The following is a 26,548-nucleotide window of genomic DNA, read 5'->3' on the forward strand; positions in this document are numbered from 1 at the left end:
ATAGAACCACCACACTGTCATAGAGATCATCACATCCTATACTTTAAAAACACCATCACTAAACCACCTGACATTCTGCAATGAACAAAGAGCATTTGTCAAAGGCACAATGTCATTTCATTGTCATGGCAACCTATTAGTACAGTTTTTACCATTTCTGCTTCGAATGAGGAAATGAGTGAGTGAGCCCCTCAGCACAGCACTTAGCACAGTAAAGAAAAAATAATACAGCCTGACCAACATGGTGAAACCCCATCTCTACTTAAAAAAAAAAATACAAAAATTAGCAGCTCATGGTGGCGGGCGACTGTAATCCTAGCTACTCAGGAGGCTGAGACAGGAGAATCGCTTGACCCCGGGAAGCGGAGGTTGCAGTGAGCCAAGATCATGCCATTACACTGCAGCCTGGGTAACAGAGCGAGACTCCATCTCAAAATAAAATAAAATAAAATAAAATAAATGAACAAATAATAAACTCCCCGCTTTTGGTGCTGTTATAAATTAATTTAATTTATGGATACCATCATACAAGGTGCTATGAAGAAAATGCAAAGAAACATGGTCCCTGCACTAGAAGGATTTATTTGTTGATAATACATCGGGACTTGATAAATCCCATGCATTCCCAACATTAATTAGATTTGGTTTAAATAATGCCAGTCAAAAAGGGAGTTCAGCAGGGTAATAAAATCTAAACAGAATTTTGCTTTTGAAAGTCTATATATTTCAGAAAACTATATATTCCACTGGCCAGATCTGGTCTCTCACCTGTTTTTATATGGCCCATGAGATAAGAATGGGTTTTATGTTTCTGCGGTTGGAAAAATGTTAAAAGAAAAATATTTGGTGATTCATAAAAATTATATGAAATTCATATTTCAGTGTCCATAAAAATATTGTATTGGAACACTGCCATGCTCATCCAGTTAAATATGACCTGTAGTTGCATTTGCATTGTGACAACAGGGTCAAAGATTTCTAACAGAGACCGTATGACCTACAATGTCTAAAATGTTTGCTGTCTGGCCCTTTGCAAGGAAAGTTTGCCAGCCTTCGGTCTAGCCCACTTACCCTAGAGTAGAGAAGAGGGAAGGGATGGGGGTGCAGAGGCAGAGTGGCAGGAACCCAACTCTTTAGCTTTGGGGGAGGAAAAGCAAAAAAGCCCCTTGGAGTCCTCAAAGACACAGGGTTTCTGAAGTCCAGGGCCAGGAAGTGGCAGAATCTCAGATGGTTCTGCTGCCTGATTCCAAGCCTTGGTTTCTGCTGCTTTACGAACCTTTGTAGACAAAGGGAGCTGCCAGGAGTGAAGGCTTCCTTGGACCGAGCGCTCTTGTCCTTGCTGGGTTGGACAAGAGACAATGGCTACAGTGACCTCTGGGACTGAGGAGTGGGCACCTCCCCCACTCCCCAGGTGTTTAAAAGTCCTAGTGTGATTGTGTGGTTCTGAAGAAGACGACAAATGATTTGGGATGTCGCAGTGTGTGTTCTGCAAAAAGCAGAGCCTCAGAGAAAAATTTGAGTGCAAGTATTTTATTTGGAAGGTGATCCCAGGAAATATAATGAGGGGTTGGGGGATGGAAGTAAAACACTAAGGAATAATTATGGAGAGTGTTACTGCTGTGGGCAATGGGCACAATCTGACTAGAGATGGCAGGATGGTGTAGCACACACCTCAGAATTGTCCCACCAGGGTGGAGACAAGGGGTATTTATCCATCAGCGTTCTCTTCTCTTTGGAAGGGAGTTTTTCTTGGGGGTAGTGACTCCCTAGTAGCTCCAACCAGCCCCTCATGGGTCAAGCAAGCTCCTGGAGCCAGAGAAGCCCTCAGGGAGAGAGCTGCATGTGCCGGAGGCAGGAAGACTTAGGCATGAATGAGATGGTACTAAAGTTATGGGAGGTTGAGGAGACAAGGGAATATGAGTAGGGCACCAAAAGTATCTGCTGCAGTGAGCTCCCCTTCAGCCTTGGAGAGTTAGCAGCATTGGGAGAGAACATTCAAAGTAGACTTACTTTGTTTAAAAAAATAATGATACTTCCAGCTGCTAGAGTGTGCCAGATGTTCATATGTGTGCCTTAACTTTCCTGTTAGATGGCAGACTCCTTAATGTTATGCAGAAAGACACATTGTGAAGTTTTCTTAGTGGATTACTCAATAAGGAAAAAATATTAAGAGTTATTTGCTTCCTCTTTTCTTTCTCTCTGGCTATCTTCCGGTATGGATGTTATCACAAGAAATAGAAACAACAAAAGTCCTGAATAATCAAAAATAAGGTACTCTTGAATGATCAAAATTAATTACCAAAATCAGTGAGAGCTAACCAGCTCTGGATTATTATTTCCCATTTTAGATATTCTAGCCATTAGGACAGAAAACATGAAAGATACACAAATACTGTAATGTGTGCTATATTTTAGTAACAATAAAACCTCTGAAGGTATGACTGCACTGTGGGTTTTGTTTAATGATTAAAAAAAGAGAGAGATGGTAGCATTTCTAGTTGAAATTGAATCCAGTCAGCTTTCCAGATTTCAAAGGCTTTATAATGGAAGAAACAGTCCATAAGTGGGTCATGAACAATCTTGTCCATTAATCATCCCAAGTCTAGCAGATATGCATGCTGGGTGCCAAGAAAACCATGAGACTCTGTCTCAAAGACAGTGTGCCTTTCTAAATTTTCTTCTTAATGTGAAAGTCTAATATTTGGATTCAGTGATATTTTTCATTTGTATGAGAATATGGACCCCACTCTAAGAGCAAGGATAAAGCAACACACCCAAACTTCAAGAGGCAAGAAGGATGCTTGGTAATCAGAGTCTCAGGTTTATACATCCAGCAATGCCCTCCCTGTTGATGCTCAAATACTCAAAGCTGCCATTGGAAATATAATGGGCATTTCAAACTTAACATTCAAATTAGAATTCCTGGGTTTTTTTGCCTACTCCTTCCCAGCCTCAGGTTAAAACTCTCAGGATTATCTTTGATTAATGGCTTTCTCTTTTCCCCTTGGTATAATCAATAAGTACTATCAGCTCTTCCTCCAGCATATTTCTGAAATGGAATCACTTCTCAACACTACTGAGATAACCACCCTGGTTGTAACCAATGTCATCTCTTGCTTTGACCACTCTAACAGCTTCCTGGTTTCATTTCCATCCACTCTTGAGCTCCTGCAATCCTCTCTGCACACAGTAGAAGAGTGATTTTCTTGAAGTATAAATCAGACTGATTGTGCAGCTCATCTGTTTAAAATCCCCTAATGCTTCCCTCTGCACTAAAAACAAAGGCCAAACTCCTTTCCCAAGCCTATAAACCTCCATGTGATTCTGCCCCTGCTATTCTAGTTATCTATTGTTGCATAACAAACTATCCCAAAACTGAGTGCTTGAAGCAACAATAATTCATTATTTCTCATGGTGTTCTAGGTTGACTGGCCTCAGCTGGCTAGTTCTTCTGCTCCACTTGGTATTGACTGGGGTCGCTTGTATGGCTGTGTTTGGTTGGGAACCCCGCAGGGGCTGAAATGTCCAACATGGTTTTCCTGACACATCTGGTGCCTCAGTTGGGATGTCTGCCTGGGATGCTCGCTCCCTTTCCACATAGTCTCTCCACATTTAGTGGTCAAGTTCAAGTTTCTTTACCTGGATGCTGAATCTCAAAAGAGCAACAAAGGAAGCTGCCAGAATCAATTCTTAAAGCCTAGGCCACCACATTCCATTGGTCTATGCTATTGGTCAAATTAAGTCATAAGGTCTGCCCAGACTCAAAGGGGAGGGAAGAGAGACCCACCTCTTGATTGGAAGAAGGATATTAATATTCAAGAATGGGAGAGATTTGGGGCAGCCACTTTGGAAATAACCTTCCATACCTACCTACCTGCCTCTCCAATCTAGTTTCATATCAATCTACCCCAGTCGCACTGTGCATCTTTGTCATTCCAAAAGGTGCTGAGATAGCAAATGCTAGTGTTCCCCACAATAGCCTTCCACCCATCATCTTCCAGAATAGAACTGAATCTCAGCTATGTTCATGGGTTCCCAGAATAAATATTACATTTCCTAGGCTCCCTTGAAGCCAGGTATAAACATATGACCATATGATTCCATTCTGAGCAATGGAATAGTGTCCAGTGGAAGCCTTGGTGAACCTTCCTTAGGAGACAGCAGTGACCTATCTGTTGACCTCTTCCTCCTGTACCCTGTGCTCTTCTATGCTGATTGGACCTATGGGGATATGGAGAATGAATGTCTTGCCAGGCTGAAGAAGCCTCAGTCTCTGAGCCCACAGGATGGCCAACCAGCCCTGGAACAATGATCCCAGGATGTTTCTTTGAAGGAAACAGACTGCTAACATGTTTAAGCTACAGTTAGAAGGTGTTTTTCATCTTTCACAGTCACTTAATCCTTACTGCTGGGCATTTACAGTGGAGGAAACAGCAAGAGCAAAGGGCCCAGGGCTGGAGAGCATCCAGAATGGGAGCAGAGCCAAGGGGCTGAGTGATTACGGAAGAGGCAAGGTTGGCCAAATCACGTGGAGCCTGGTAGACCTGGCTTTTCTATCTGGATGAAATGGGAAACAATTACAGAGTTTTGAAGAAGGAGTGACAAAGCCTTACCTACACTGTAGAATCCCTCTTGATCCCTTGTGCAGAATTGGCCATGGCAGCACCATGGCAGAAGCAGGGGCTGATTAGGAGGTACTTATCTAGATGAGAGAGAGTAGTGGCATAGACCAGGGTGAGGGCAATGAAGATGGTGAGGAGTGGTCAGATCATGTGTCTAGTTTGAAGGGAGAGATGCCAGGATTTGCTGATAGATTGGATGGGATGTGGGCTGTGATGGAATGGGAGGAGTCAGTGGTGGTCTACAAGCTTTTGGTCTGAGCAACTCCCAGCTACTTGGGAGGGTTGCTTAAGCCCAGTAGTTCAAGGTCACGATGATCTATGACCATGCGACTGCACTCCAGCCTGGGTGACACAGCAAGACTCTGTCTCTAAAAAAGCCCTTTGCTCTTGCTGTTCCCTCCACTAGAAATGCCCAGCAGTAAGGATTAAGTGGCTGTAAAAGATGAAAAACACCTTCTAACTGTAGCTTAAACATGTTAGCAGTCTATTTCCTTCAAAGAAACATCCTGGGATCATTGTTCCAGGGCTGGTTGGCCATCCTGTGGGCTCAGAGACTGAGGCTTCTTCAGCCTGGCAAGACATTCATTCTCCATGTCCCCGTAGGTCCATTAAAGTTAACTGTTGCTAACTATAATGGAGTAGGTTGAGAAGGAGCAGGGAGTTTTTTTGTTTTGTTTTTTTGTTTTTTTCAGGGGTGAGACATTTGGAGTTTGGTTTTGAACATTGTATTAGCCAGAGTTCTGGAGGAACAGAACCAACAGAATGTGGAAAGAGAAAGAGAGAGGTTTATTTTTAGGAATTGGCTCACACAGTTATGGAGGTTGGCAATTTCAAAATCGGCAAGAAAGCAGGAGTCTGGAGACCCAGGGAAGAGTTGATTTTACAGCTTGAGTCTGAAGGTAGCCTGGAGAAGAATCCCCACTTTCTCAAAGGACCTGAATCTTTTCTCTTACAGTTTTCAATTGATTGGATGAGGCCAACCCATATTATGGAGGGTAATCTGCTTTATTCAAAGTCTACTGATTGAAATCACATCTCATACCTTCACGCAATATTGAACCTGGTGTTTAACCAAACCTCTGAGCACCATAGTCTACCCAAGCTGACAGACAAAATTTACCATTAAGGCTGGGCACAGTGGCTCACACCTGTAATCCCAGTGCTCTGGGAGGCTGAGGCAGGAGGATCACTTGAGCCCAGGAGTTTTGAGACCAGTCTGGCCAACACAGTGAGACCCTGTCCAGAATTTTTTTTTTAGCACTGGTTGTGGTGTTGTGTGTCTGTAGACCCAGCTACTTGCATGGATTGCCTAGGCCCAGTAGCTCAAGGTTACAATGAGCTATGACCATGCATATGCACTCCAGCCTGGGTGACAGAGTAAGACCCTGTCTCTAAAAAGAAAAAAAAAAACCCATTGTGGATATGTTTATTTATAAATGGTTTTATATAACCCGGTAGAGATGTTGAGTAGGTATTTGGCAAACATTTGAGATTATGAACATATTCATTTTGTTTAAAGAAACAAAACTGAATGATACAGTCAACTGAGTGAGTGTAGAACGTGGAATCTTCCAGATCCTCCCACTTTTTTGTGTGTGTTCTGACTGTCCTGTGACCTGGCCAGCTGCATGTTTAATCCCTGAAGGCTTAAATTCAAACTGGGGCCTTGAACATTTCCATGCACCGATAAACTTGTTTGCCTTGTTGCCCAAAACTCTAAAAGGTCAAACATATTGTTAAACACATCAAAACTAGCCCCTGCCCTGAGCCAAATTCCTTAAACTTCCAGATAAACTTCATAACCCAAGCTCCTCACTGGAGATATACCTGGGTAAAACATCCCTTGTATCACTGTCCCTCACAAGGAAGCTGTAGCACCCTATCTATATAAATTCCTCTAAGAAACTATTTGGAAATCAGCCTGGTGTTTAGTGCTGTTTTGGAATCCCCACTGGCCCCATCTCAGAACACCCTGAGGCAGTCCCTTGTGGGAACTCTCCCGCCACCACTTTTGAGGCAACTCTAGCTGCAGATTCAGCCAGATGGAACAGTAGGAAGAGACAAAAAGACATTTGAGGGCTGGCATTTCAATCTTAAGAGTTAGCACAGGCCAGGCATGGTGGCTCACACCTGTAATCCTAGCACTTCGGGAAGCCAAGTGGGGAGGATCGCTTGAGCCCAGGAGTTTGAGATCAGTCTGGCCAACATAGGAAGACCCTGTATCTACAAAAATAAAACAAAACAAAAAAACTACTAGCCAGGTGTGGTAGCACATGCCTGTACTCCTGGCTACTTGGAAGGCTGATATGGGAGGATCACTTGAGCCTGTGAGGTGGAGGCTGCAGTGAGCTGTAATTGCACTATTGCACTCCAGCTTGGACAGCAGAGAAAGTCCTGTCTCAAGAAAAAAAAAAAAGTAATCACAAACGAGGAAGAGTTGCAAAAGGGAACTGTGAGGAAACCAGTGATTCATAAGAAATGCAAGAGAGTGAACTGTTCTGGAAGCCAATGAGCAAAGGGCCTTGATAAGGAAATAATCAACTGTGTCAAATTTGCCTAAGTCAAATATGACCTGAGAATTTGTCATTAAATTTGACATCTTGGAAACCTGAAAAACCTCATGTATCAGTCTAGGTTGAACCCACAGAGAAGCAAAACCAGTAGGAGATATCTGTTAAGAGATTTACTGCATGGAACTGGCTTGTGTGATTATGGGGGAATAAGTGGGTAAGTCCAAATTCCATAGGCATTAGGAAGGATAGGCTGGGACTCTCAGGCTTCTGTTCATAGGCAGATTGTTTTTTTCTCCAGAGAATCCACAGCTCTGCTCTTAAGAACTTCAACTGATTGCATGAGGTCCACTAGATTATCTAAAATATCTCCTTTGCTTAAAGTCAATTGATAATAGACTTTAATAACAGCTGCACAATATCTTCACAGCAGCACCCAAATTACAGTTTGATTTAATAAAATTTCCTAACCAAGTTGACACATCAAAGACCATCACACCTCAACAAGACCAACTTAGGTGGGTCCCAATTGAAGTGGGCTCAAAAGAATGGGGAGAAAACATGGAGATAGTGCTTGTAGACAGTTATTTCAAAAAGTCATGCTATGAAGAGAAGCAGAGAAATGAATTGGTCACTGGAAGGTAATTGGATCATGGGCTAAATGACTGAGGTAGAATTTAAGAGAAGATCATTAGTGGGGAGAAGCTTGAGGGACTGGAATTGGTGGGGTTAGAAAGCCACAGTTATGGATATTGAAACCACCAAGAGGAGGAAGAGGAGGAGGAGCATCACAGAGACTGATCTTGAGTTGATAGCTAACATATTCAGAGAATGGGGTGTCACCCTTTGTTGGGATGAGAGTAACAGTACATGGTTGCATGAGAAAAGGTAGTGGAGTTACAGTCTGATGACATCAGATATGAAGCTGGGAGAGAGGGGGCTGTCTTAGGGGGAAAATAAAACAGTAGTCTGGGAAAACAACAATGAAGATTAAAGGAGACACACACCCTTCAGACCCAGTGGCACTAAAGTTTGGGAGGTTACAGCTCCCTCTTGAAAGGGCTGCACAGAAAGCAGTGTCCCTTCATAGAATATCCTGATCTGAGTTAGAGCAAGCAAGGGAGAGGTATTTGCAGAGAAGAGGTTGCATATTTCAGGAATTTTGCTGATGACTGTTCATGAGTTCCAGAAGATAAGTGGGGTGGGAGATGACATTCTTATGGGGGCTTTCAGAGCTATATAAGGAGGAGCTGAGGGCCTGTGCTCATGGAGGTCCCTGACAGGGTAGGGATAAAGGACACAGGAGAATAGTATGGATAGTTTCCAGATGGGTGGTAGTGACGCTGTGGGTGCTGAAGAGCAGACAGGGGCAGGGAGAGTCTTGGCAGCAGCACAATCAGTTCTAGGCCCTATTTTCCCTTTCACTAATGGGGATATAAAAGCTGGGAGTAGGGGAGTTGTGTCCCAGCACTTAATCTTCCAGGCCTCAGTTTCCTTATGGGAACATTAATCTAAATGTTGGGATATAATGGAGACATTGTTCTTTAAAGAGCCTGGTGTAGACAAAAGTTAGTATATTTGTTCTCTTTCAGTCTTAAAGAACAAGAGGACATCTTGGACACAAGGAAAAGTGTTTGCCTTCCCCAGACTTAGGAAGCTATAGAAAAAATTCCTGTACTCTACTTATTGCACATCATAATGAGGAAATGAAAAGCCCCTTGCTGCCCTCCTCCCCTCGTGGTCTCCATGCCTCATCTGAGCATATACACCAAGGCTGAGTGTACAGCAGCACCTGAGCTGAGATGACCGATTGCCTCCTCCAGCCTCCCCCCAGGCCAGCAGTTCCTAAAGTGTGGTCCTTGGACCTGCAGTATCAGAGGCACCTTGGAACCTATTAGAAATGCAAGTTCTCTTGCTGCACTCCAGTCCTATGGGATCAGAATCGCTGGGGAAGGAGCCCAACAATGTGCTTTAACAAACCCTGCAGGCGATTCTCATACTCATTCAAGGTTGAGAATCACTGCTTTAGACACAACACACATTTTGGTCAGACAGAATAACCTCCAGTTTTCCTGCATTTTCATACTTTTATATCCCTGGACTTTGATGCTTGAAGATCCTCTCCTGCAGTGGGTCTGCCTCCCACACTCTTCTAGACCAGCTTGGTCATCACCTCCCTTGAAAGGCTCTTCCCAGCCAGGCTGAGGGAGACACGCTCTTCTCTGCATGCAGACAAAAATTCCTACCATCTTCTACTTGAGCATTTATTATATTGTTTCATAACTGTTTACTTGATCTCACTCTTGAAGACATGGATTTTATCCTCCCATATTTAACATTTTAAATGCCCATTATGTTTTAAGGCACTGGAGAATAAGAACTTTTTTTAAAAAAAAGATTGAGATCTTTATTCTAATTAAAAGGACCAGACAAAGAATAATGTAAATGAATGCATTTCATCAGTTCTTACTCTGAATGGGTCCTGATCGATAGCATGCCATGGTTTAATTGGCAGTAAGTTTTGCTTTTGTAATAGTACATAAAATAATGGTGTGGTTTACAATAATATGGAACCTTAAATTTGATGAAAGGCAGACTGTTAAGAAAGCAATATGTTGTAAGGGGAAAAACAAAGCCTGGACCAAGGGTGGGGGTGGAGAGAGGGTGTCATTTGAAATAGAATGTCCAGGAGAGGCTTCCCTGAGAGGGTCCCATTTGAAGACAGACCTGAGTAAGGCAAGTGAGGAGTCCTAGGGATACAGAGGAGAGTAAGGGTATGGGAAGAGCATTCAAGATAGAAGGAACAATAAGGACAAAGGTCCAAGGGTAAGAAAAATGGTGTGTGTCTTGTTGATCTGTTTATAACAGGGCTTAGAACAGTGTCTGATAAATACCCATAAATGTTTCTGTAACAGACCTCAACCATTGGTAATGTAGGGATACTTTTAGAACATAATGATTACAATGTATTTCAACTTTATGCACGTGCTGGCATTAGTGACTCCTGGAAATAACAAAGCAATGTGATAGAGAAGCATAAATTCAGGAAATACTATTTTGCATCTGTGGTGTTGCAGGCCTTATGACAGGTGTTGGGGATACAGAAATATATTAAATATGGTCCTTGCCCTCAAGGAGTTCTCAACTAGTAGGAAACACAGAAAAATAACCACAATATAAAGCTATAAAGGTACAGTCACAGGTGTATGAAATGTATTGGTGTAGCCACATAAGAAGGAATAATATCTGTGTTTATTTATATTCCTGTCAAGCTCTATTTCAAATTTCATTCTCTTGGAAGGAAGTAATGAGCAGTCTGTTAGCAGTAATTGGGTTGGACTATTTGTCTGTGAGAATTATATCTACCATATGGTTTCCAATCTTGATCTTTTATCAAATCTCCAATTGCCAAGGTACTTTAGATTCCAGGTCATATATAGGACATTCTTAAGAAATGGGATATAAAACATGGCCTAAAGATTACATATTTTGCTACTAATGTCATTTTTAGAATAATAATGCATCAAAGCACCTGAATGCTAGGACAAGATGCCCAACAAATGCAAATTGCTACTCTGCTCCGACTTGTGACACTTACAAACCCATAAAATGGATTTCCTCTGTCATCTTTTTTTTTCTTTTTCTTTTTGAGATGGAGTGTCTCACTGTCACCCAGGCTGGAGTGCAGTGGCATGATCTCTGCTCACTGCGACCTCCGCCTCCCAGGTTCAAGCAATTCTCCTGCCTCAGCCTCCTGAGTAGCTGGGATTACAGGCATCTGCCACCAGTCCTGGCTAATTTTTTTGTATTTTTAGTAGAGACTAGGTTTCACTATGTTGGCCAGGCTGGTCTTGAACTCTTGACCTCTTGATCCACCCACCTGGGCCTCCCAAAGTGCTGGGATTACAGGCGTGAGCCACTGCACCCAGCCTCCTCCATCATCTTTTAAAAGATGTGGAAGGTGAGCTGATTCCTAGCTGGCTTTAAGTGCAGCTGAGTCAAGTAATCAAAGTCCTGTGGCCCTGATTTCTCTCTCTTAGTTCTGATTTTCTCTATGTTACTGGGAACTTTGTTTCCTTGTGGTGGAAACTCATGAAATAAAGTCTCCTTTTCTAAATGTACAGATCTTGTGATTTTTCCGTTAACCCTCACTGCGTATTTGTTCTTGATTAGATGTTGAAAAAAATATTTTGGATATATTTGGTTAATGAAAGTACATTATTAAAATTAATTTTACCTGTTTCTTTTTTTACTTTTTAAAATGTACCTACCAGAATATTTTAAATTATGTTAAATTATGTGTGTGTTTCACATTGCATTTCTAAGGGACAGTGTTGCCATTGAGATTCCTGAGATGCTCTGAGTCAACCATTCCTTTTCCACTCTGGTTCTCAAAGTGTGGTCCCCTCTGACTTGAAGCATCAGCATTACTTAGGAACTTGTTAGATATACAAATACAACACCACACTTCAAACCTACGGAATCAGCATCTCCGGGTGGGATCAGAGCTGAGCACATCCTTCACACTAGTGCTTCTGAAACTGATGGACCTGGAATGGGATTACTGGACTTGGCAAAATTAACCTTTGCAAGAGGATCAGGTTTACTGAATTGCAAAGCAATTTAAAATATTGGTTTTTGTGCTAAAAAGTGTTCAAAACTAGACGAGAATACTGAAGCAAAGCAAGCTGTTGTGCTCTGGAAGAGGACTTCTTGCCTTGGCGAGGGGTTTGGGTGGTAGGGTGAGATAAATAAGCAATCAGGCCCTCTACCATTTAATTTAAAATGAGAGATCGGGGGATTTGACCTTGTAAACTAATATTTATTGAATTCGATTTTAAACATTTGATTCTAAATCCTCACAAACACCCTTTGTGGTGGGCACTATTATCAACTTCATTTTATGGGTAAGGAAACTGAGGCACAGCAAAGTTAATTAGCCATACTTGGCTAATTAAGTATTGTTCAAGGCCATGCTTGCTGAAGTCAGAATGAATCAGGCTACAGAGAGCAGTGGGCTTAACACTACACATATTGTCTTACCCAGGCCTTATCTTAGCTCATCTAACTAATCTGTAAAGTGGATATTTCTACACTAGTCATTCCTGGCTGTCATTAAAATCACCTGGAGACACCTAAAACACACACTGCTGCCTAGGCTCCACCAAACTAGAGATTCTGATTCCATTGGTCTGAAGTGCATTCAGGAGTGCATACGGGCCCCCCCAGGACCTACAGAATAGCTCCCACGTGACAGATGATGAAGAGGAACCTGGGAGGAACAGGATTGAACAGGTTGTCAATGGCTAAACTCAGGTTCTGTAAATGAGGCAAAGGCTTCTCCAACCGGACTGTGCACAGTCCTTGGATATGTCTCAGATGCAGGTTCCTATGCAGTAGGGCTAGGTGAGGCCTGCAATCCTGCAGTCTCCAGGGGACAGTGATGTTACTGGTCTCAGAACCAGCTCTGGGTTTTGGGCAGCACTTTGTCAGATGCCCTGAACCATGTGGTGTTTCCTGGCCCTCTAGAGAGCTGCAGCTTTCCTGACAGTCTGGTCCGTGAGAGTGTATTCTGCTGAGGTGCACCCAGATTTGGGATTCTTTAAGATCCCAGGTTTGAGATCTGTTCAGTGCTCTCCAAGACCCAGCCAAGGAGGAAGGCCTTGGATTGGAGTCCAAGTTCCACTTCTTGAGATGGAGAAAGATTCTGGGAAGCTGAAAGGAAAAAACTCTTAGTTACTGCCCAGAGGCAGGAATCCCCCCGCAACACCACCCTTCTCCAGTTCATCTGCTCACCTCTCACCCAAACTTAGCCTCGGACTTCCCACTCTTCTCATTCCCTCTGACTCCCGCTTGAGCCCTGGGGCGGGGTGTCAGGACAGGGACGTGCAGCCTCTCCCTCCCAGGGGATACACGACTTTCTTAATCTTGCTGGAGGATCAGACAGAAGGAATTCAAGCATTTCGATGCGCATTTCCCACCCACCCTTCTACAACCCTCCCTCACCACTGCCCCGACTTTCAACACCTATTCTGCCTCCTTGCTCCAAACTGGTTGCTGTGGCACGGGGTTGGCCCTTAGCTTCGCAGTGCCCCGAGGCTCGGGGCGAGCACCGGACCAGAGCCCAAGTTCCCAGTCCACGGGGAGATGCGGACTTTAAGTGGGCCCGGAATGGAAGGAAGGTTTTTGCGGCCCACATGCCCCCAGGGCTCTTTCCAGGAATTGAAAGGGCGAGTCCTTTGCTTCCGCAGCCTCCGGTGGGAAAAGATGCCAACTGGCGCAGTGCGGGCGGACTCAGAGGCCCCAGGCGCCCCCGGGAACTGCCACTGCACTCGGGGCCCGCGCGCGGTCCATGGGGACAAGGGGCGCGGCGCCTGTGCTCAGACCATAAAATGGAAAAACGGATCATAACCTCGCGATGAGGGGAAATTAGTTTTTTTCTCTAAGAAATGTGTCCTTCCCTAACCAAAATCCAGCACCTAGGGCCGCCTACCCCTCTGTCCCTGAGCCCACCCTCCCCCTGCCGGTACAGCCATCCCAGGTTTCGGCCCATCAAGTCGGGAAATGAGATGATCCATCAGCGCCGAGCTCCCGGGAGCTGCAGCTGGCCCCAAGTGCGTAGCCGGAGGCGTCCCCCATCTGCGCGCGTCCCCAGAGTCACCCGGGAATAACTGCCCCGGCGCCGCCGCCGCCGCAGCCAGGGCTCCCGACCTCCGCGCGACCCGTGTTAGCTCGCTTTGCCTGCTGTGGCTTTGCTGCTCTGGGCTACAAGGCTGGGCTGGCTTGGGTTGAGACTCCCGGGGCTGCAGGCGAGGCGTTGGCTATAAACTTCCATAAACCCTGCTATTTCGCTGAAGAAGAGGAAAAACATTGGCCCCGGAGAATTAGATAATCCTGGAGAGGAAATAGATTTGGGCCTATAGCCTGCCGGGTTAGGTGCCCACGCGGGGCTACTGGGCCAAGGGACACCTCTGATGGACAGTAGAGGCCTGGGGTATCTCACAAGCAGGGGCAAGGCTGGGGCACCCCCAAATCTGCTTTTAAGTTGCAACAACCCTAATGGTTACTTTGGAGAAAAAAGTAACCGAATGGGGTGTTTTCATACCCTTATTTTGAGGGGCTGTTGAAAAAATCCCCAGGGCGTTTATCAGGTGTGAGGCTTCCCAGAGTTCGTATCTGGCCCTCACTGGACCAGGGGAGAGAGGCCGGGGACAGGCCACCCTTAAGCGCAGCCAGACACGGGGTCTTACCTCCCGCCTGCGACCTGGCGGGCTGCTGGACCCGGACATGCCGGGGTGCGCACCGGAGCTCCCAAGCAGCCTCAGCGGCGGAGACCTTCCCCGGGGGGCGGGCCCGCGGTTTGTCTGGCGTTAAGGCGGAAGACTGTAGTTGTCTTCCAGTTCCGATCTAGGGTGGAGAAGTCCTTTCTCCCGCGCCCTCATGCCCAGATTGGAGAATGAAAGGACGGCAGAAAAAAAGTCTTAACATAGCCCAGAGCCTCCAGCAGCTTTGGGCGCCTAAAGGAGTTGGAGGTAGGAGGAGGTGTGAATTTCAGTCCCTCTTCTCTGGGCATGGAGCTTAGCTTAGCGAATAGGGACCCTACAGAGGGAACACCAATGAGTCAGTCCACCTTCTCTCCTGGTCCTGGGGCCCGAACCCACTCGTTTCCAGGGCTGGCGCCAGCCCCGCGCGAAGATACCGCTTCCTCTGAGTACGCGCCTGGGCTCTCTGCGCACCCTTGGAGCCTAGTTGGCAGTCTCTGCTTCGATCTCCTCTGAGCGAGCAGAATCTATTGTCCGTTTGGAAAATCTCGTACAGGTCCTGGGGTTGTCCCAGGACCAAATTGCAGCAAGGATCCCCGCGCGCCCCTGGCCCTGGAACGCAGTATCCTCCCCATTTTACCTGGAGGCTAGACCGTTGGGGCTTGTCGGGGGAATTTCCCTCGGCACGGATATTGTGTTGGCGGTTTAGAAAAGAAAAAGAAAAAAAGAGAACCGAAGCCTCTGTAACCTGGTCTCCTTCCTCTCCTCTGTTTAATACCCTGCCTCCCCTAGTAGTCTCCAGGCTTTTCTCTGGACAGGGTAGGGACCCGAGAAGCCCGCGGCCACTGATCGCCAGGGTCTCTCTCATCGCCCATCCTCCCCGCCCCAGAGCAAGGTTGCCAGAGGCTTCCCGGGGCATAAGAGCTCCAAAGAAAGTCTCAGAGGAGCCAAGACACGCTACTAGGAACTTTTGTCCCCTTTTAAAATTGTCAGATAGACAAGTAAAAACAGTAACTAAGGGAACAATGGACTCTTGTGACGGGTGTAACTCTTCTAGGTACCCGAACACTAAAGACCCCGTGGTTCCTGTCGCCATGGCCCGAACATACTCAGCTCCAGCCCCGGGACTGACCTCTCTCCCTGAGCTTTGGAGCCCGTGTGGACCTTGCCTTTGTAAGTAGGCATGAGTTTTATCATCCACCGCTATACCCGGAGCAGCTGCTCGAATGTGCCAAACAACCCAACTCCGGTGCAAAGCGCTGACGTCTTTCCCAGGCTGAGGACATCGCGAGGCAGGGGTGCAGGCAGCGAAGCGCCCAACAGTAGAGTGCATCTTCCTTCCTGCCAGCAGAAGCTGTCAAGTCTGGAGTCCGCAGTGGGCGCACGTGCCAGCCCAAGGACACTGAGCCATGAGCAACCAGGCCAACCTACCGCCGCGCCATCCAAAGGTAACGCCACAGACCATGAGCAACGCACACTTCCTGCATGTTCAGATATTAAATTTTAATAATGAAATTCCGAGCACCCACCCACATCATCCAAAGGATATTGCTTAGATTACTTCCCTACTAAGATCACTCAGAGGCTTGGGGCATGTAGTCCTGGAACGATCCTTTAGGAAATGTATGTCGAAGACCAGAGAAATGAAGCCACTCCTTCCAGATGTTGTCGCTAATAGAGTAATACAGTCATAACTAACATATCGCTTCTTAGACTCCCATCCCATTCGCCTTTCCAATACACTCTCCTCTTTGGACTACCTTGTTACTAAAACATCTTGCTACGCTTTCACAATGAGAGAGAGAGAGAGAGAGAGAGAGAGAGAGAGAGAGTCCTCAACTTACATCAGAGCACCCCAGGGAATTCCAGGACTCCAGCTACAATGCCAGCAAAGCTTCAATAGGAGACAGTGGACTCTGGACTCCGCTCTCACCCTCCTTCCCAAAGGCCATTAATATAAATTTTCCTTAGTTCCAAACACATCTTCAAGTTAATATGCAGATAATTTCAGATAGACAATTAAAAGAGTAACTTGGCCGGTCACGGTGGCTTACACCTGTAATTCCAGCACTTTGGGAGGCTGAGGCAGGCAGATCATGAGGTCAGGAGTTCGAGACCTGCCTGGCCAACATAATGAAACCCCGTCTCTACTAAAAATTCAAAAAATTAGCCAGTCATGGTGGCACACACCTGTAGTCCCAGCTACTCAGGAGGCTTGAGGCAGGATAATAGTTTGAATCCAGGAGGCAGAGGTTGCAGTGAGTGAAGATTGTGCCACTGCACTCTAGCCTGGGCGACAGAGTGAGAGTCTCAAAAAGAAAGAGAGAGAGAGAGAGAGAGAGAGAGACTAATCAAGGGAACAGTGAACTCCTGTGATATCTCAGAGATTTTTAGGGTACTGCATTGTCACAGAATTCAGGTAGCAAAATATGTTACATGAGACACAGCTTGTCTAACCTTAGGCCTATTGTGACAGATGTCATTTCTTGGAGAACAGACTTATTAAAGATTTTTTTAAAATCCTCAAATGACTTTTAATTCAACCTTACAGAAAGGTCCCCTGCCCACAAGTTAACAAGGTTTTCCTCACTGCTGAGATAGCAGAGTGAATTGTGTATCACTGACCCAAAATGTAAGACTGACCAAAACAGTTAACTAATCACAGATTCAAAAGACAAAAATGATTTATTTGCTACTGAAATTTTGAGGAATGATTACCTGGCCCCTCACCATTTACTTATTCAGGGTTTACTATAAGGATGCTCTTCTCTATATTCCCCTATGCTGAAGGCAATTCTTCTAAATGAACTCATAAATGATTTTTTTTTCAGGACTTAGTGTGAACATAGCCAATAAAAAGGCCATCATTCTGGTGGTTTATTTCCTCTACTGGTTACCCTTATTGCAGAAATAACCATTGTTTCATTAGAGTAGATGCAGGAGACACCAAAGAAGTACTAGGATGAGGGAAATTATACCAAGGGCATGCAGACTGAGTGCATTGGAGCCTAAACTCAATTTTCCTATACTTTCCAAAGATTCTAGAGCTTAGCAATGTATGCGCAAAATATTCTGGTGCATACATTGCTCAGGCAGACACTTATTTTTGTACTCTTTGCTCTGGATCTAAACCCTTGTGGGATAGAAACTGAAAAATAATTCTTGTGCATACATTTATTTTTTAGTTTCTATCCCACAAGGGTTTAGATCCTAGAAAGGGTTGCAAAGGTCTTCGAAGGCAATGATTAAATGAAATAATTGTTCTATGACAAACTGAACACAAGAAAAGGTTTTGGTGAGTAGAAAGTCTGGCTTAACAGCTGTGTGCATCTTGCTTGTTTAAATTATTTCTGCTTCTGTTATTCGGGTGTGCTTCCATTGTCTGCGTGTGGGTTGCAGAGGGATGGCTTGATGTCTGTGGGGACAACAGAGCAAGGAGTACATTTTTACACTTTAATGTAAAGTGGACTGAAATGCCAATAAACCAAATTTCAGCTGCAACAAAGCCCAGCCTTTTCCTTTTGACGCTCATGAATATGCCTTTCTTATTAGGATTGTTCATTAATTTTCGTAATTTTGTTGCTTGATTCTACAAAAACAAGTCAATTGCTTGCACAACCAAGTATAAAAAGATGCCTCTAACAACTTGAAAAGTTTAATTTTATTTAGAATAAATTTTGCATATACCATTCTTTTACATATGCCATATGTGGGTAAATTATCAAATAAGGAAATAAAATAGGGGTTCTATAGTACGTAAGGCATTGTGAATTTAGGGCCTAATTTGCTTTTTATTGCAAATGGATAAATATGGACAGATGAAGAGTTACATCTTTGCATTGATTCCCTATTCAATAGATATTTCTTCTATCTGCATCCTTCCTTCCACCCTACATCAGTTTGTCAACTTCTTTCAAGACTCACCTTCTCCAAGAGGCCTTTTTTGGTCAATTTCAACCACTCTCCCACCTGGGATGCCTGTCTTACTTTTTTTCCCCCTAAACATTTATGCAGACACTGTGCCAGGCTAACTGGCATCTTTATGTAAATTATTATTTTTTCTCATCTAAATTGAAAGTTCTATGCAGGGGCCTCTTCTTGCACTTTTATAAAGCAGCAACCACTCAATGGCATGAGATTCATAAAGGCTAATTCAGTAAGTATCTATATGAATGGAAAAACAGCCTTTGAAGGACCTAAAGGATCTAGAGGAGATCCCAAATCCAGTGTATTTAGGTCACATCACACTGTAACAATTTCTATTGACCACCAACAGCAATAATAAAATTTGACACAGTCACCACCTATGCAGGTATACATATTTTTGTCAATTTATCCTACCATCTTTTAGACTTGAGAAATGAAAAATAGAACAAATTCTGGGAAACATTGTTAATATATTAAAATGCAATTTAATGGTAAATTTTGCTCCTTGATCACCTCTTTGCTTATTTTAGAGAACCAAAGACTTTTTTCAGAATGATTAGAAAGATATTTAATTAATGTAAGTGAAAGTTGTAGGTATAATGACCCAACTCCTATTGCAATGTATCATAGTGGATAAGATGATAAATTAATGGGCATTTGTTAGCCATGTTTAAGATTAAACATTAAAAAGTCATTGAACTGATTGTGCTTTGACAATAATCCTCCCCCCAAAAAGGGTTAAAATTGCTTCCTTTCTTTTTTCAACTCATTTGAGTACTCTAGGGTACACTCTCCAGTGTCAGCGAAGAGATCATTTATATCAGGTGTAATTTTCAAAGGAACAACCATCTGATCTGTAAATCAACTACAACATTTTAAGATCAATGACCAATGCTACTACTTATTTAATCTTTTATCATTAAGGCAGATGATAATTAATTCATTTGATCTTTTAGCAACTTATGTAATGAAGATATCTGCAATAACATGTCACAAGAGAAATTGTCATAATCTCTTATAGGTATCTCTCCTATTTGTGTAATGATAAATATCTTTTGGTTTTCAAAACATCAAGCATACCAGAAGTAGTACATATTCGGTTACTGTTTATGGATCTATTTGTAATTTGTTTAGAATGCTTTTATATTCATTGGCCCATTTGGTCTAACTAGCCATCCTCTGAGTTATTGTACCAATTTTACAGGTGAGAAAAAATAAAATCTTTAGAAGATCACAAAAGTAATAAGTAGTGAATCCTGAACTGAAATCTACTAATTTCTGTCCTCACAAAATACTGGAGAGAGAGAGAGAGAGAGAGAGAGAGAGAGAGAGAGAATAAATACTTCATTACATGTCTCATTGTTTTCCAGTTTTCCATTACTGCAGGAAAATAAGTGATTAATAATGATTGCTAACGTGAAAAAAATGTAACACATACAAATGTTATATCTTCCACTTTCAACTGGTAAGAATTGACCTTATATCAATCTTCTGTATAAAATCATTTCTGTTAAGTTCTCCTGTAAAATTTGTACCAATTCTTCTATATATAATCATCTTTGTAAAGCTCTTGAGAAATGTTTGGATGAAACACTGAAATATAAGCATGAGAGTCAAAATGTCAAAGTATAGTATCAATTTTAATATTACTTTATAATTTGAATTGCTAGTGATCTAATGATTGATATAGGAATATGTTTGAAAGCCAAAGCATTATATAGATACTTTGTGGCAGATATGTCAGAATGTGATTATATTTAAAACAGCATTCTATAAATTTCAAGAATGTGAATTAATGATAGAGATTTCAGGTTTCAGATTAATATTTGATATTGAATAAAGATTTTTAGGGAAATCAAAATATGGAGTAAAAATATTATGTAAGGAGAAATGAAGATAATCTTTACAGAGTTAAAGCATGTGATTTTTGTATTTTAATTCTAACTGACCATGTGACATTTGGGAAGATCATTTAGTTTAGTTGAGCCTCAGTTTTGGGGTATGTAAAACCACAGTAACTCGTATCTTTCCTTGCCTACCTTCTAAGATTGGAGAGAATCAAATTAGATAATGCAGGTGAAATACTTTGCAATTTTCCCTTTGATATGACATTGTTTTATAACATTATATTACTGATACAACATTTATTTGCATCATGAAATATCTTCTAAGGAATAAAATATTTGGACATCACTACAATTGATGAGGACTGCATGTGTATTTTTGAAAGCTGTATTCTGATTTATAGAGCAAAAATTAAAAATAAGCAAGCTACCAAATATGTAAATATAGGAATTAGCCCAGTAATATTTGTTTTTCTGTTCCACTAGAGGCTTTAGAGTAGTATCAGTGTGTGTTTTTCTTACATAGCTATGTGACATTATTTAGGGCATAATTCTAAAATTTCTGTCCTAAGAGATAATAGATAACTCTCAAAAACTTCTGATTTGCTTGCATCCCTTCTTGGCTGAGTGGTCACGGTATAATGCAAGAGGATAGGTGATCCCAGAGTTCAGAGTCCTCATGCTCCCGGGAGCAAAATTTACAGGAAAATAAGCCCACATGGAGCTACTGCATTGTCTGATGGCTTCGTTTGAGGAGGCGTCAATTTTACTTTAAACCCATGAGCTCATTGAGAGCAAGGGAGAGAAAGGGATGTCTCCAAATTCAGGAAACTGTTGCCATAGCATTTTCTCTTCTCTATTCCTACATAGCCCTCCTCCCTCAAAGCAGCAACAATTTTTGCTCCACCGTTTTCTTCCAGGAACCAGATGCATTTTCTTTCAGGAACCAGATACCATTCCAGTGGTACGGTATCTACACCATGTAATAACTGTACCTGATAAGGAGATTTAAGAAGTCTGAGGGTGGTGTTAAGTTTCTCAGAACAGACGCATATTTGCGGATGCAATTGCAGAACAGGAAACAGAACCAGGGAGAATTTTAGGTACCCCCAAATCTCATTGGCCCTCCGCACAAGCCAAGCCACAGCCACTCCTGCCACACAATCGGATAGCTTTCAGCACTCGCAGCCGTGGACAGCTCCCTCGCCGCGCGGTCCTTTCCTCTGCAGTGAGCTGATTTGCTCTGCCAGCAGCTGTCGGTGCCGCACTCCACACGGAGTCCTAGCCAGCGCTCACAGAATACGCGCTCCCTCCCTCCTCCTTCTCTGTCCCCCGCCCCTCGCTCACCCCGGCCCACTCCAGCGGCGACTTTGAGGGATTCCCTCTCGGGCGGCCTCTGCAGTAGCACAGCTGGCCTCATTCGCTGCACTGCGAGTATGGATCTCCAAGGAAGAGCGGTCCCCAGCGTCGACAGACTTCGAGTTCTCCTGATGTTGTTCCGTGAGTAGCGATTTGGCGACGGGGAGAGGACAGGATGCACTCTGTGCAGAGAACAGAGCCGGCAAAGTAAAGCCAATTAGCTTAAGATAAAAAAATATGGCCCTTAATGTTTTGCTGGGTTTTTTTTTTTTCTTTTTTCTTTTCTTTTAGGGGAGGAGGCAGGGCCTTCCCCGCCGGTGGCAGGGAATTCCCGTGAGAGCCATACACCTGTGTGGCATATTGCAGACAGAGCCTAGACAGGCCAGCTTCGTGAAGTCAGAGCATTGGCAAGAAATACTTAGTTTAAAATCCCAAGATGTAGAAAACGGTCAGCTATATTACAAACAAAGTCATGATTTTTAAATTATTTTTAAAATCGTATTTTCATTATTAATTAACAGGGAAGGAATGAAGCTTGTTAGACCCGGGCTAGAGAAAAGGCTCGTAGAGCGCACAGCTGCTGGCAGAGAACTTTGTCACTCCAAAGCCTGCAGACCACTGTTTCCCCACCCTAGCGCCCGAGGCGCCTGGGCTCTCTGAGTCCTGAACTGATGGAATTGTTTTGTTTGTTCCGCAGATACAATGGCTCAAATCATGGCAGAACAAGAAGTGGAAAATCTCTCAGGCCTTTCCACTAACCCTGAAAAAGATATATTTGTGGTGCGGGAAAATGGGACGACGTGTCTCATGGCAGAGTTTGCAGCCAAATTTATTGTACCTTATGATGTGTGGGCCAGCAATTACGTAGATGTAAGGAATCTTTTCCCCCTCAGCTTCCTCCTAGGGCTCCAGGGCGAAGGGCACCCTTCCTCAAGGCCCTTCGGAAACCTGGGTTGCCCGCCTTCTTCCCCACACCCCTGCAGGCTGCTCCCGAATGCTGCATGGGGATTCCAGCTTGTAATGCCTTCTGCTCCCCTGCCTGCTTTGAAAGTAAACCCCCTTCTCTCCGCTTCCCTATCGGCCGGGGCTGCACGTAGAGCATCTAACTGCATGTTCCCGGAACCTGGGATGCGCGCGCGCAAAGGAGCGCCCAAGCGTGCAACCCAGAGTTTGGACGCGCCGCCCTTTACAGCCCCCGCCCCAGGGCCGGGCGAGCTGAGGGGGCGCGGGGCGTCTGTGTTCCCAGCTGATCACAGAACAGGCTGATATCGCACTGACCCGGGGAGCTGAGGTGAAGGGCCGCTGTGGCCACAGCGAGTCGGAGCTGCAAGTGTTCTGGGTGGATCGCGCCTACTCACTCAAAATGCTCTTTGTAAAGGTAACTCCGAGCCCAGGGGGCAGAGGGGACGCAGGCTGCGCGTGGGTGTGGGAAGTGGCGGGCCCCGGGTTTAAGAACCCAGACGCTGCGGGGGCGATTGAAGCGCGCCTCCCTGGCTCAACAGGAAAGCCACAACACGTCCAAGGGACCTGAGGCGACTTGGAGGCTGAGCAAAGTGCAGTTTGTCTACGATTCCTCCGAGAAGACCCACTTCAAAGATGCAGTCAGTGGTGAGTAGAGGCCGGCATGGCTGGGGAAGGAGCCTGGGAACTCGCAGAGCAGACTTGGAGAGAGAATTCCTCAGGGTTTTGGAAACCGTTCCAGGCTTTGCGCTCCGAGGCCAAGTCTTTCTCGGCTTGCTCTTTAGGGCGGAAGAGGCGGGAGTGCCCATGAGTCTTCTGGGTCTCAGGCCTTGCAGATCCGCCAGGAACCACAGGCATGGGTACCCAAACGTCACCCGTGGCCTGATCCTAGATGAGAAGTCCCTTGAAGATCTGCCGTTCCCTGGTGCTTCAAAACGACCTCTTATGATTTGGCCTTTGAAGGACCACGGAGAAGGGCAAAGCTGCATTTTAATTTTCTTCCGCACCCTGGTTTTGTTTCTTATGCGCTAAAACTGCAAGGGGGCAGTGCGACTTTCCTTTTCGGTCAGGATGTGACGGCCTTCAGTGTCTTTTTGCGCATGGCAGCGTGGCTCGCACGGGATATTCAGTCATCGACTGCAGCCAGCTGAGAGTGGACTCTGCACCATGTATAATTTACTAGCGTTTCTGGCCCATCCCTCTGACAACTCACCCAGACCCTCCTCGGCAAAAGGAGCGTTCATCCCCCAAATAACAATATTCCTATCTGCAGAAACCATCAAAGACCACATTTAAATTTATTTTATTCTTTATAAGTTGTCTGTTTCACTCTTAATGAGGCCTTTCATCACCCAGGCACCTGAGTTGGGAAAGGATTTTTAATGAATACATAAAAATGCATGTGTCATCTTTCCCTTTTCACCCCTTTTTGTCATCACAGTAAAAGGAGGATTTTTTCTTTTTCATCAAAGTTTACATGCAGGATGTCCCCCAGTTAAATTCGACCAAAAAGGAAAAAGGAAAACTCAAACTTAGGTCAGAAAATGAGCAATGGGACGCAGACCTTCAGAGGGGATGTATGTGTGTAAGGACAAGCATCCAGTGGACCAGCAATCTGTCCGGCTTTGTCAGGCCCATGTAAAATGTAGAAAACCAAGTCACTGTTCCTTCTGTGTCTTTGGAATCTCCATCATTAGGGATTTTTTTTTTCTTTTTTGAAATGGGTTCTCACTCTGTCCCCATGGTGGAGTGCAGTGGCACCATCATAGATCACCGCAGCCTGGAGTGAGTTACTGTGTTCAAGAGATTCTCCCACCCCAGTTTCCCCAGATACAGGCCTGCATCACCATGCCAGACTAATTTTGTAATGTGTGTGTGTGTGTGTGTGTGTTCTTGTGTGTATTTGCAGAGATGGGGTCTCACTATGTTGCTCAGGCTGGTCTAGAAATCTTGGGCTCAAACGATCCTCCCACCTTGACCTCCGAAAGTTCTGGCATTACAGGCAGGACCCACCATGCCCGGCCTAGGTTTTATTCAGTAACAAGGGTTGAGTTTTTAGGTATCACTCTCCTCTTCAAAACAGGAATTCTGAATTAATATTGAAAGAGCCCCGGCTCTCAAGAGAATAGGTGTGTTTGTCTTTCATCACCACTTGATGCCATTTGTAGAGCCCTTAGCCCTACAAGGGAACAGAGAGGACAGGAGGGGTGTGGGGTCTGAAACTGAGAGGCAACAACCACCTCTCTGGCACATTAGGTTAGGAACAATGAGAGTTCTGCCAGCAAGCGGGGCCTAACTATTGCTTTGGGATCTTGCTGTAGCTGGGAAGCACACAGCCAACTCGCACCACCTCTCTGCCTTGGTCACCCCCGCTGGGAAGTCCTATGAGTGTCAAGCTCAACAAACCATTTCACTAGCCTCTAGTGATCCACAGAAGATGGTCACCATGATCCTGTCTGCGGTCCACATCCAACCTTTTGACATTATCTCAGATTTTGTCTTCAGTGAAGGTAAGCTGGTGGGGGATGGAGGGGAAGAAGACCTAGTTTATTTCAGGAAGGATGGGAGAGGGACCTACCAGGGCCCCAGGATGTTACCACTTGGATTTCCTCTAGGTTGAAATGACACTGCCTGTCTCTTTCATAATTTTCAAAGACTAAAAAAACAATAAGCTGAATGTATGAACTTTTCTCAGTAGTTCTTTCTTTCTCCCTCCCAACCTCCTCCCTGTCTTCCTTCACTTTAGTCCTTTCTTCTCTATCTCCCTTTGTTTCCTCCTTCTTCTTTTCTTTACCTTCTTCCCTTCCTTCTTATATTTCATCTTTCCCTCTCTCCCCATCTTCTTTCCTTTGTCAAAAGATGAACCTTTATAGGGAGAAAGATTTAAAAAGTCACTTTGGAAAAAAACTGTAATTTTGATGCAAACTTCCCAAGGAGAAAGCAGCTAAAATCTTTAAGAAGTTAGTTAATCTAGAGAGCTACAGATGGGGGAAGGGTCTTTGCCTTTCTGGGCTTCAGTTTCTTCTTGTTCTCTTGGATACTTCTAGCTGAAGCTTCTGCTGCTGTGAGTCCAAGTTTCTGTGCATCCAGAATGCAGTAGGGGTGGGTGTGTATGCATAGGTCTTAGACTCAGAAGTCTTTCCACCAAGCACCTTCAGGAGGAGGATGTCCTTAAGCTCCAGGGAGGGGGGAAGGGTTCCTGAAGGCTGAGCCATTTAACCCCAGCTGCTTCTGCTGAGAGTGTGGAACAAGGCTGTCTCTCAGTGTGTGCAGCCCCTGAAAGGGGACCCAGCTGTGCTGTGGCAGGTTCAGGTCAACCACATTCTTTCATTCTCAGCACCCCCGCAGAGGTAGGGCACAAGGGGAGTCAAAATTTCTGCAATTTGCTCAAGTCCGGCAACAATTTACTTTAGGCAAGTGTGGGATAAGTGGATTCATGTCATTTATTCTCTCTCCCTCACAAAGGAGGTTATTACATTTTATATTCTGTTTATTCTACATGGATAAAAAAATCAGAAAAAATTTTGATTGCTTTGTTTGTGCCTTTCTTTGGGTTGGAGACCCCCGGTGAATACAACAATTCCAATGTTCAGGATATTAGAGAATCTCCACCTTTTTCATCTATGATCATTTTCCAAGGTATCTAGCTTTCAAAAAATGCAGCTTCCACTCAACCTATTACTGAACAGAATGCACCACCCTCCACCTTGATTATTGAGAAGGCATTTAAGAAGTCCTAAGTTAAATTGTCTTCAAGAAAAGGGCCCATTTCTTATTCATTTTTATATTATTAGCACCTAATACACAGTGCTTGGCATATTGCAGATATCCAGTTAACTCTGACTGAGTTTATATTTTGACGGTGTGGATTTAATTAGTAGAGACTTCCAAATGCTGCCATATCATGCAAATCAGAATGTCATATATTTAGTAAAGCAGTGTCACACTTACCTGTTCAGGTGTAAGGCTAGGTTATCCCATGTTAATGTATTTTCTACAAAGTTGGAGCTACTAAACTGTGTCAAGACCTTAACAGGTTTTTAAAATCCTTTTGTTTATGGAAG

The 26,548-nt window shown here is 44.3% G+C and overlaps 1 protein-coding gene across 1 annotated transcript in view; it reads left to right on the forward strand.

Moving 5' to 3' along the window:
- The window catches only part of LAMP5 (lysosomal associated membrane protein family member 5), a 210,034-nt gene that overhangs the window by 172,456 nt on the left and 11,030 nt on the right, over nucleotides 1-26,548 (forward strand). The window contains exons 2-6 of the mRNA XM_050745066.1: nucleotides 21,521-21,665; nucleotides 22,222-22,394; nucleotides 22,771-22,902; nucleotides 23,027-23,132; nucleotides 24,806-24,994. Of these exons, the coding sequence (XP_050601023.1) occupies nucleotides 21,602-21,665; nucleotides 22,222-22,394; nucleotides 22,771-22,902; nucleotides 23,027-23,132; nucleotides 24,806-24,994 (664 nt within the window). The 5' untranslated portion in view covers nucleotides 21,521-21,601. The remainder of the gene's footprint in view (nucleotides 1-21,520; nucleotides 21,666-22,221; nucleotides 22,395-22,770; nucleotides 22,903-23,026; nucleotides 23,133-24,805; nucleotides 24,995-26,548) is intronic.

The sequence above is a fragment of the Macaca thibetana genome, chromosome 10, assembly GCF_024542745.1.
Source record: "Macaca thibetana thibetana isolate TM-01 chromosome 10, ASM2454274v1, whole genome shotgun sequence".
Classification (NCBI taxonomy): Eukaryota; Metazoa; Chordata; class Mammalia; order Primates; family Cercopithecidae; genus Macaca; species Macaca thibetana.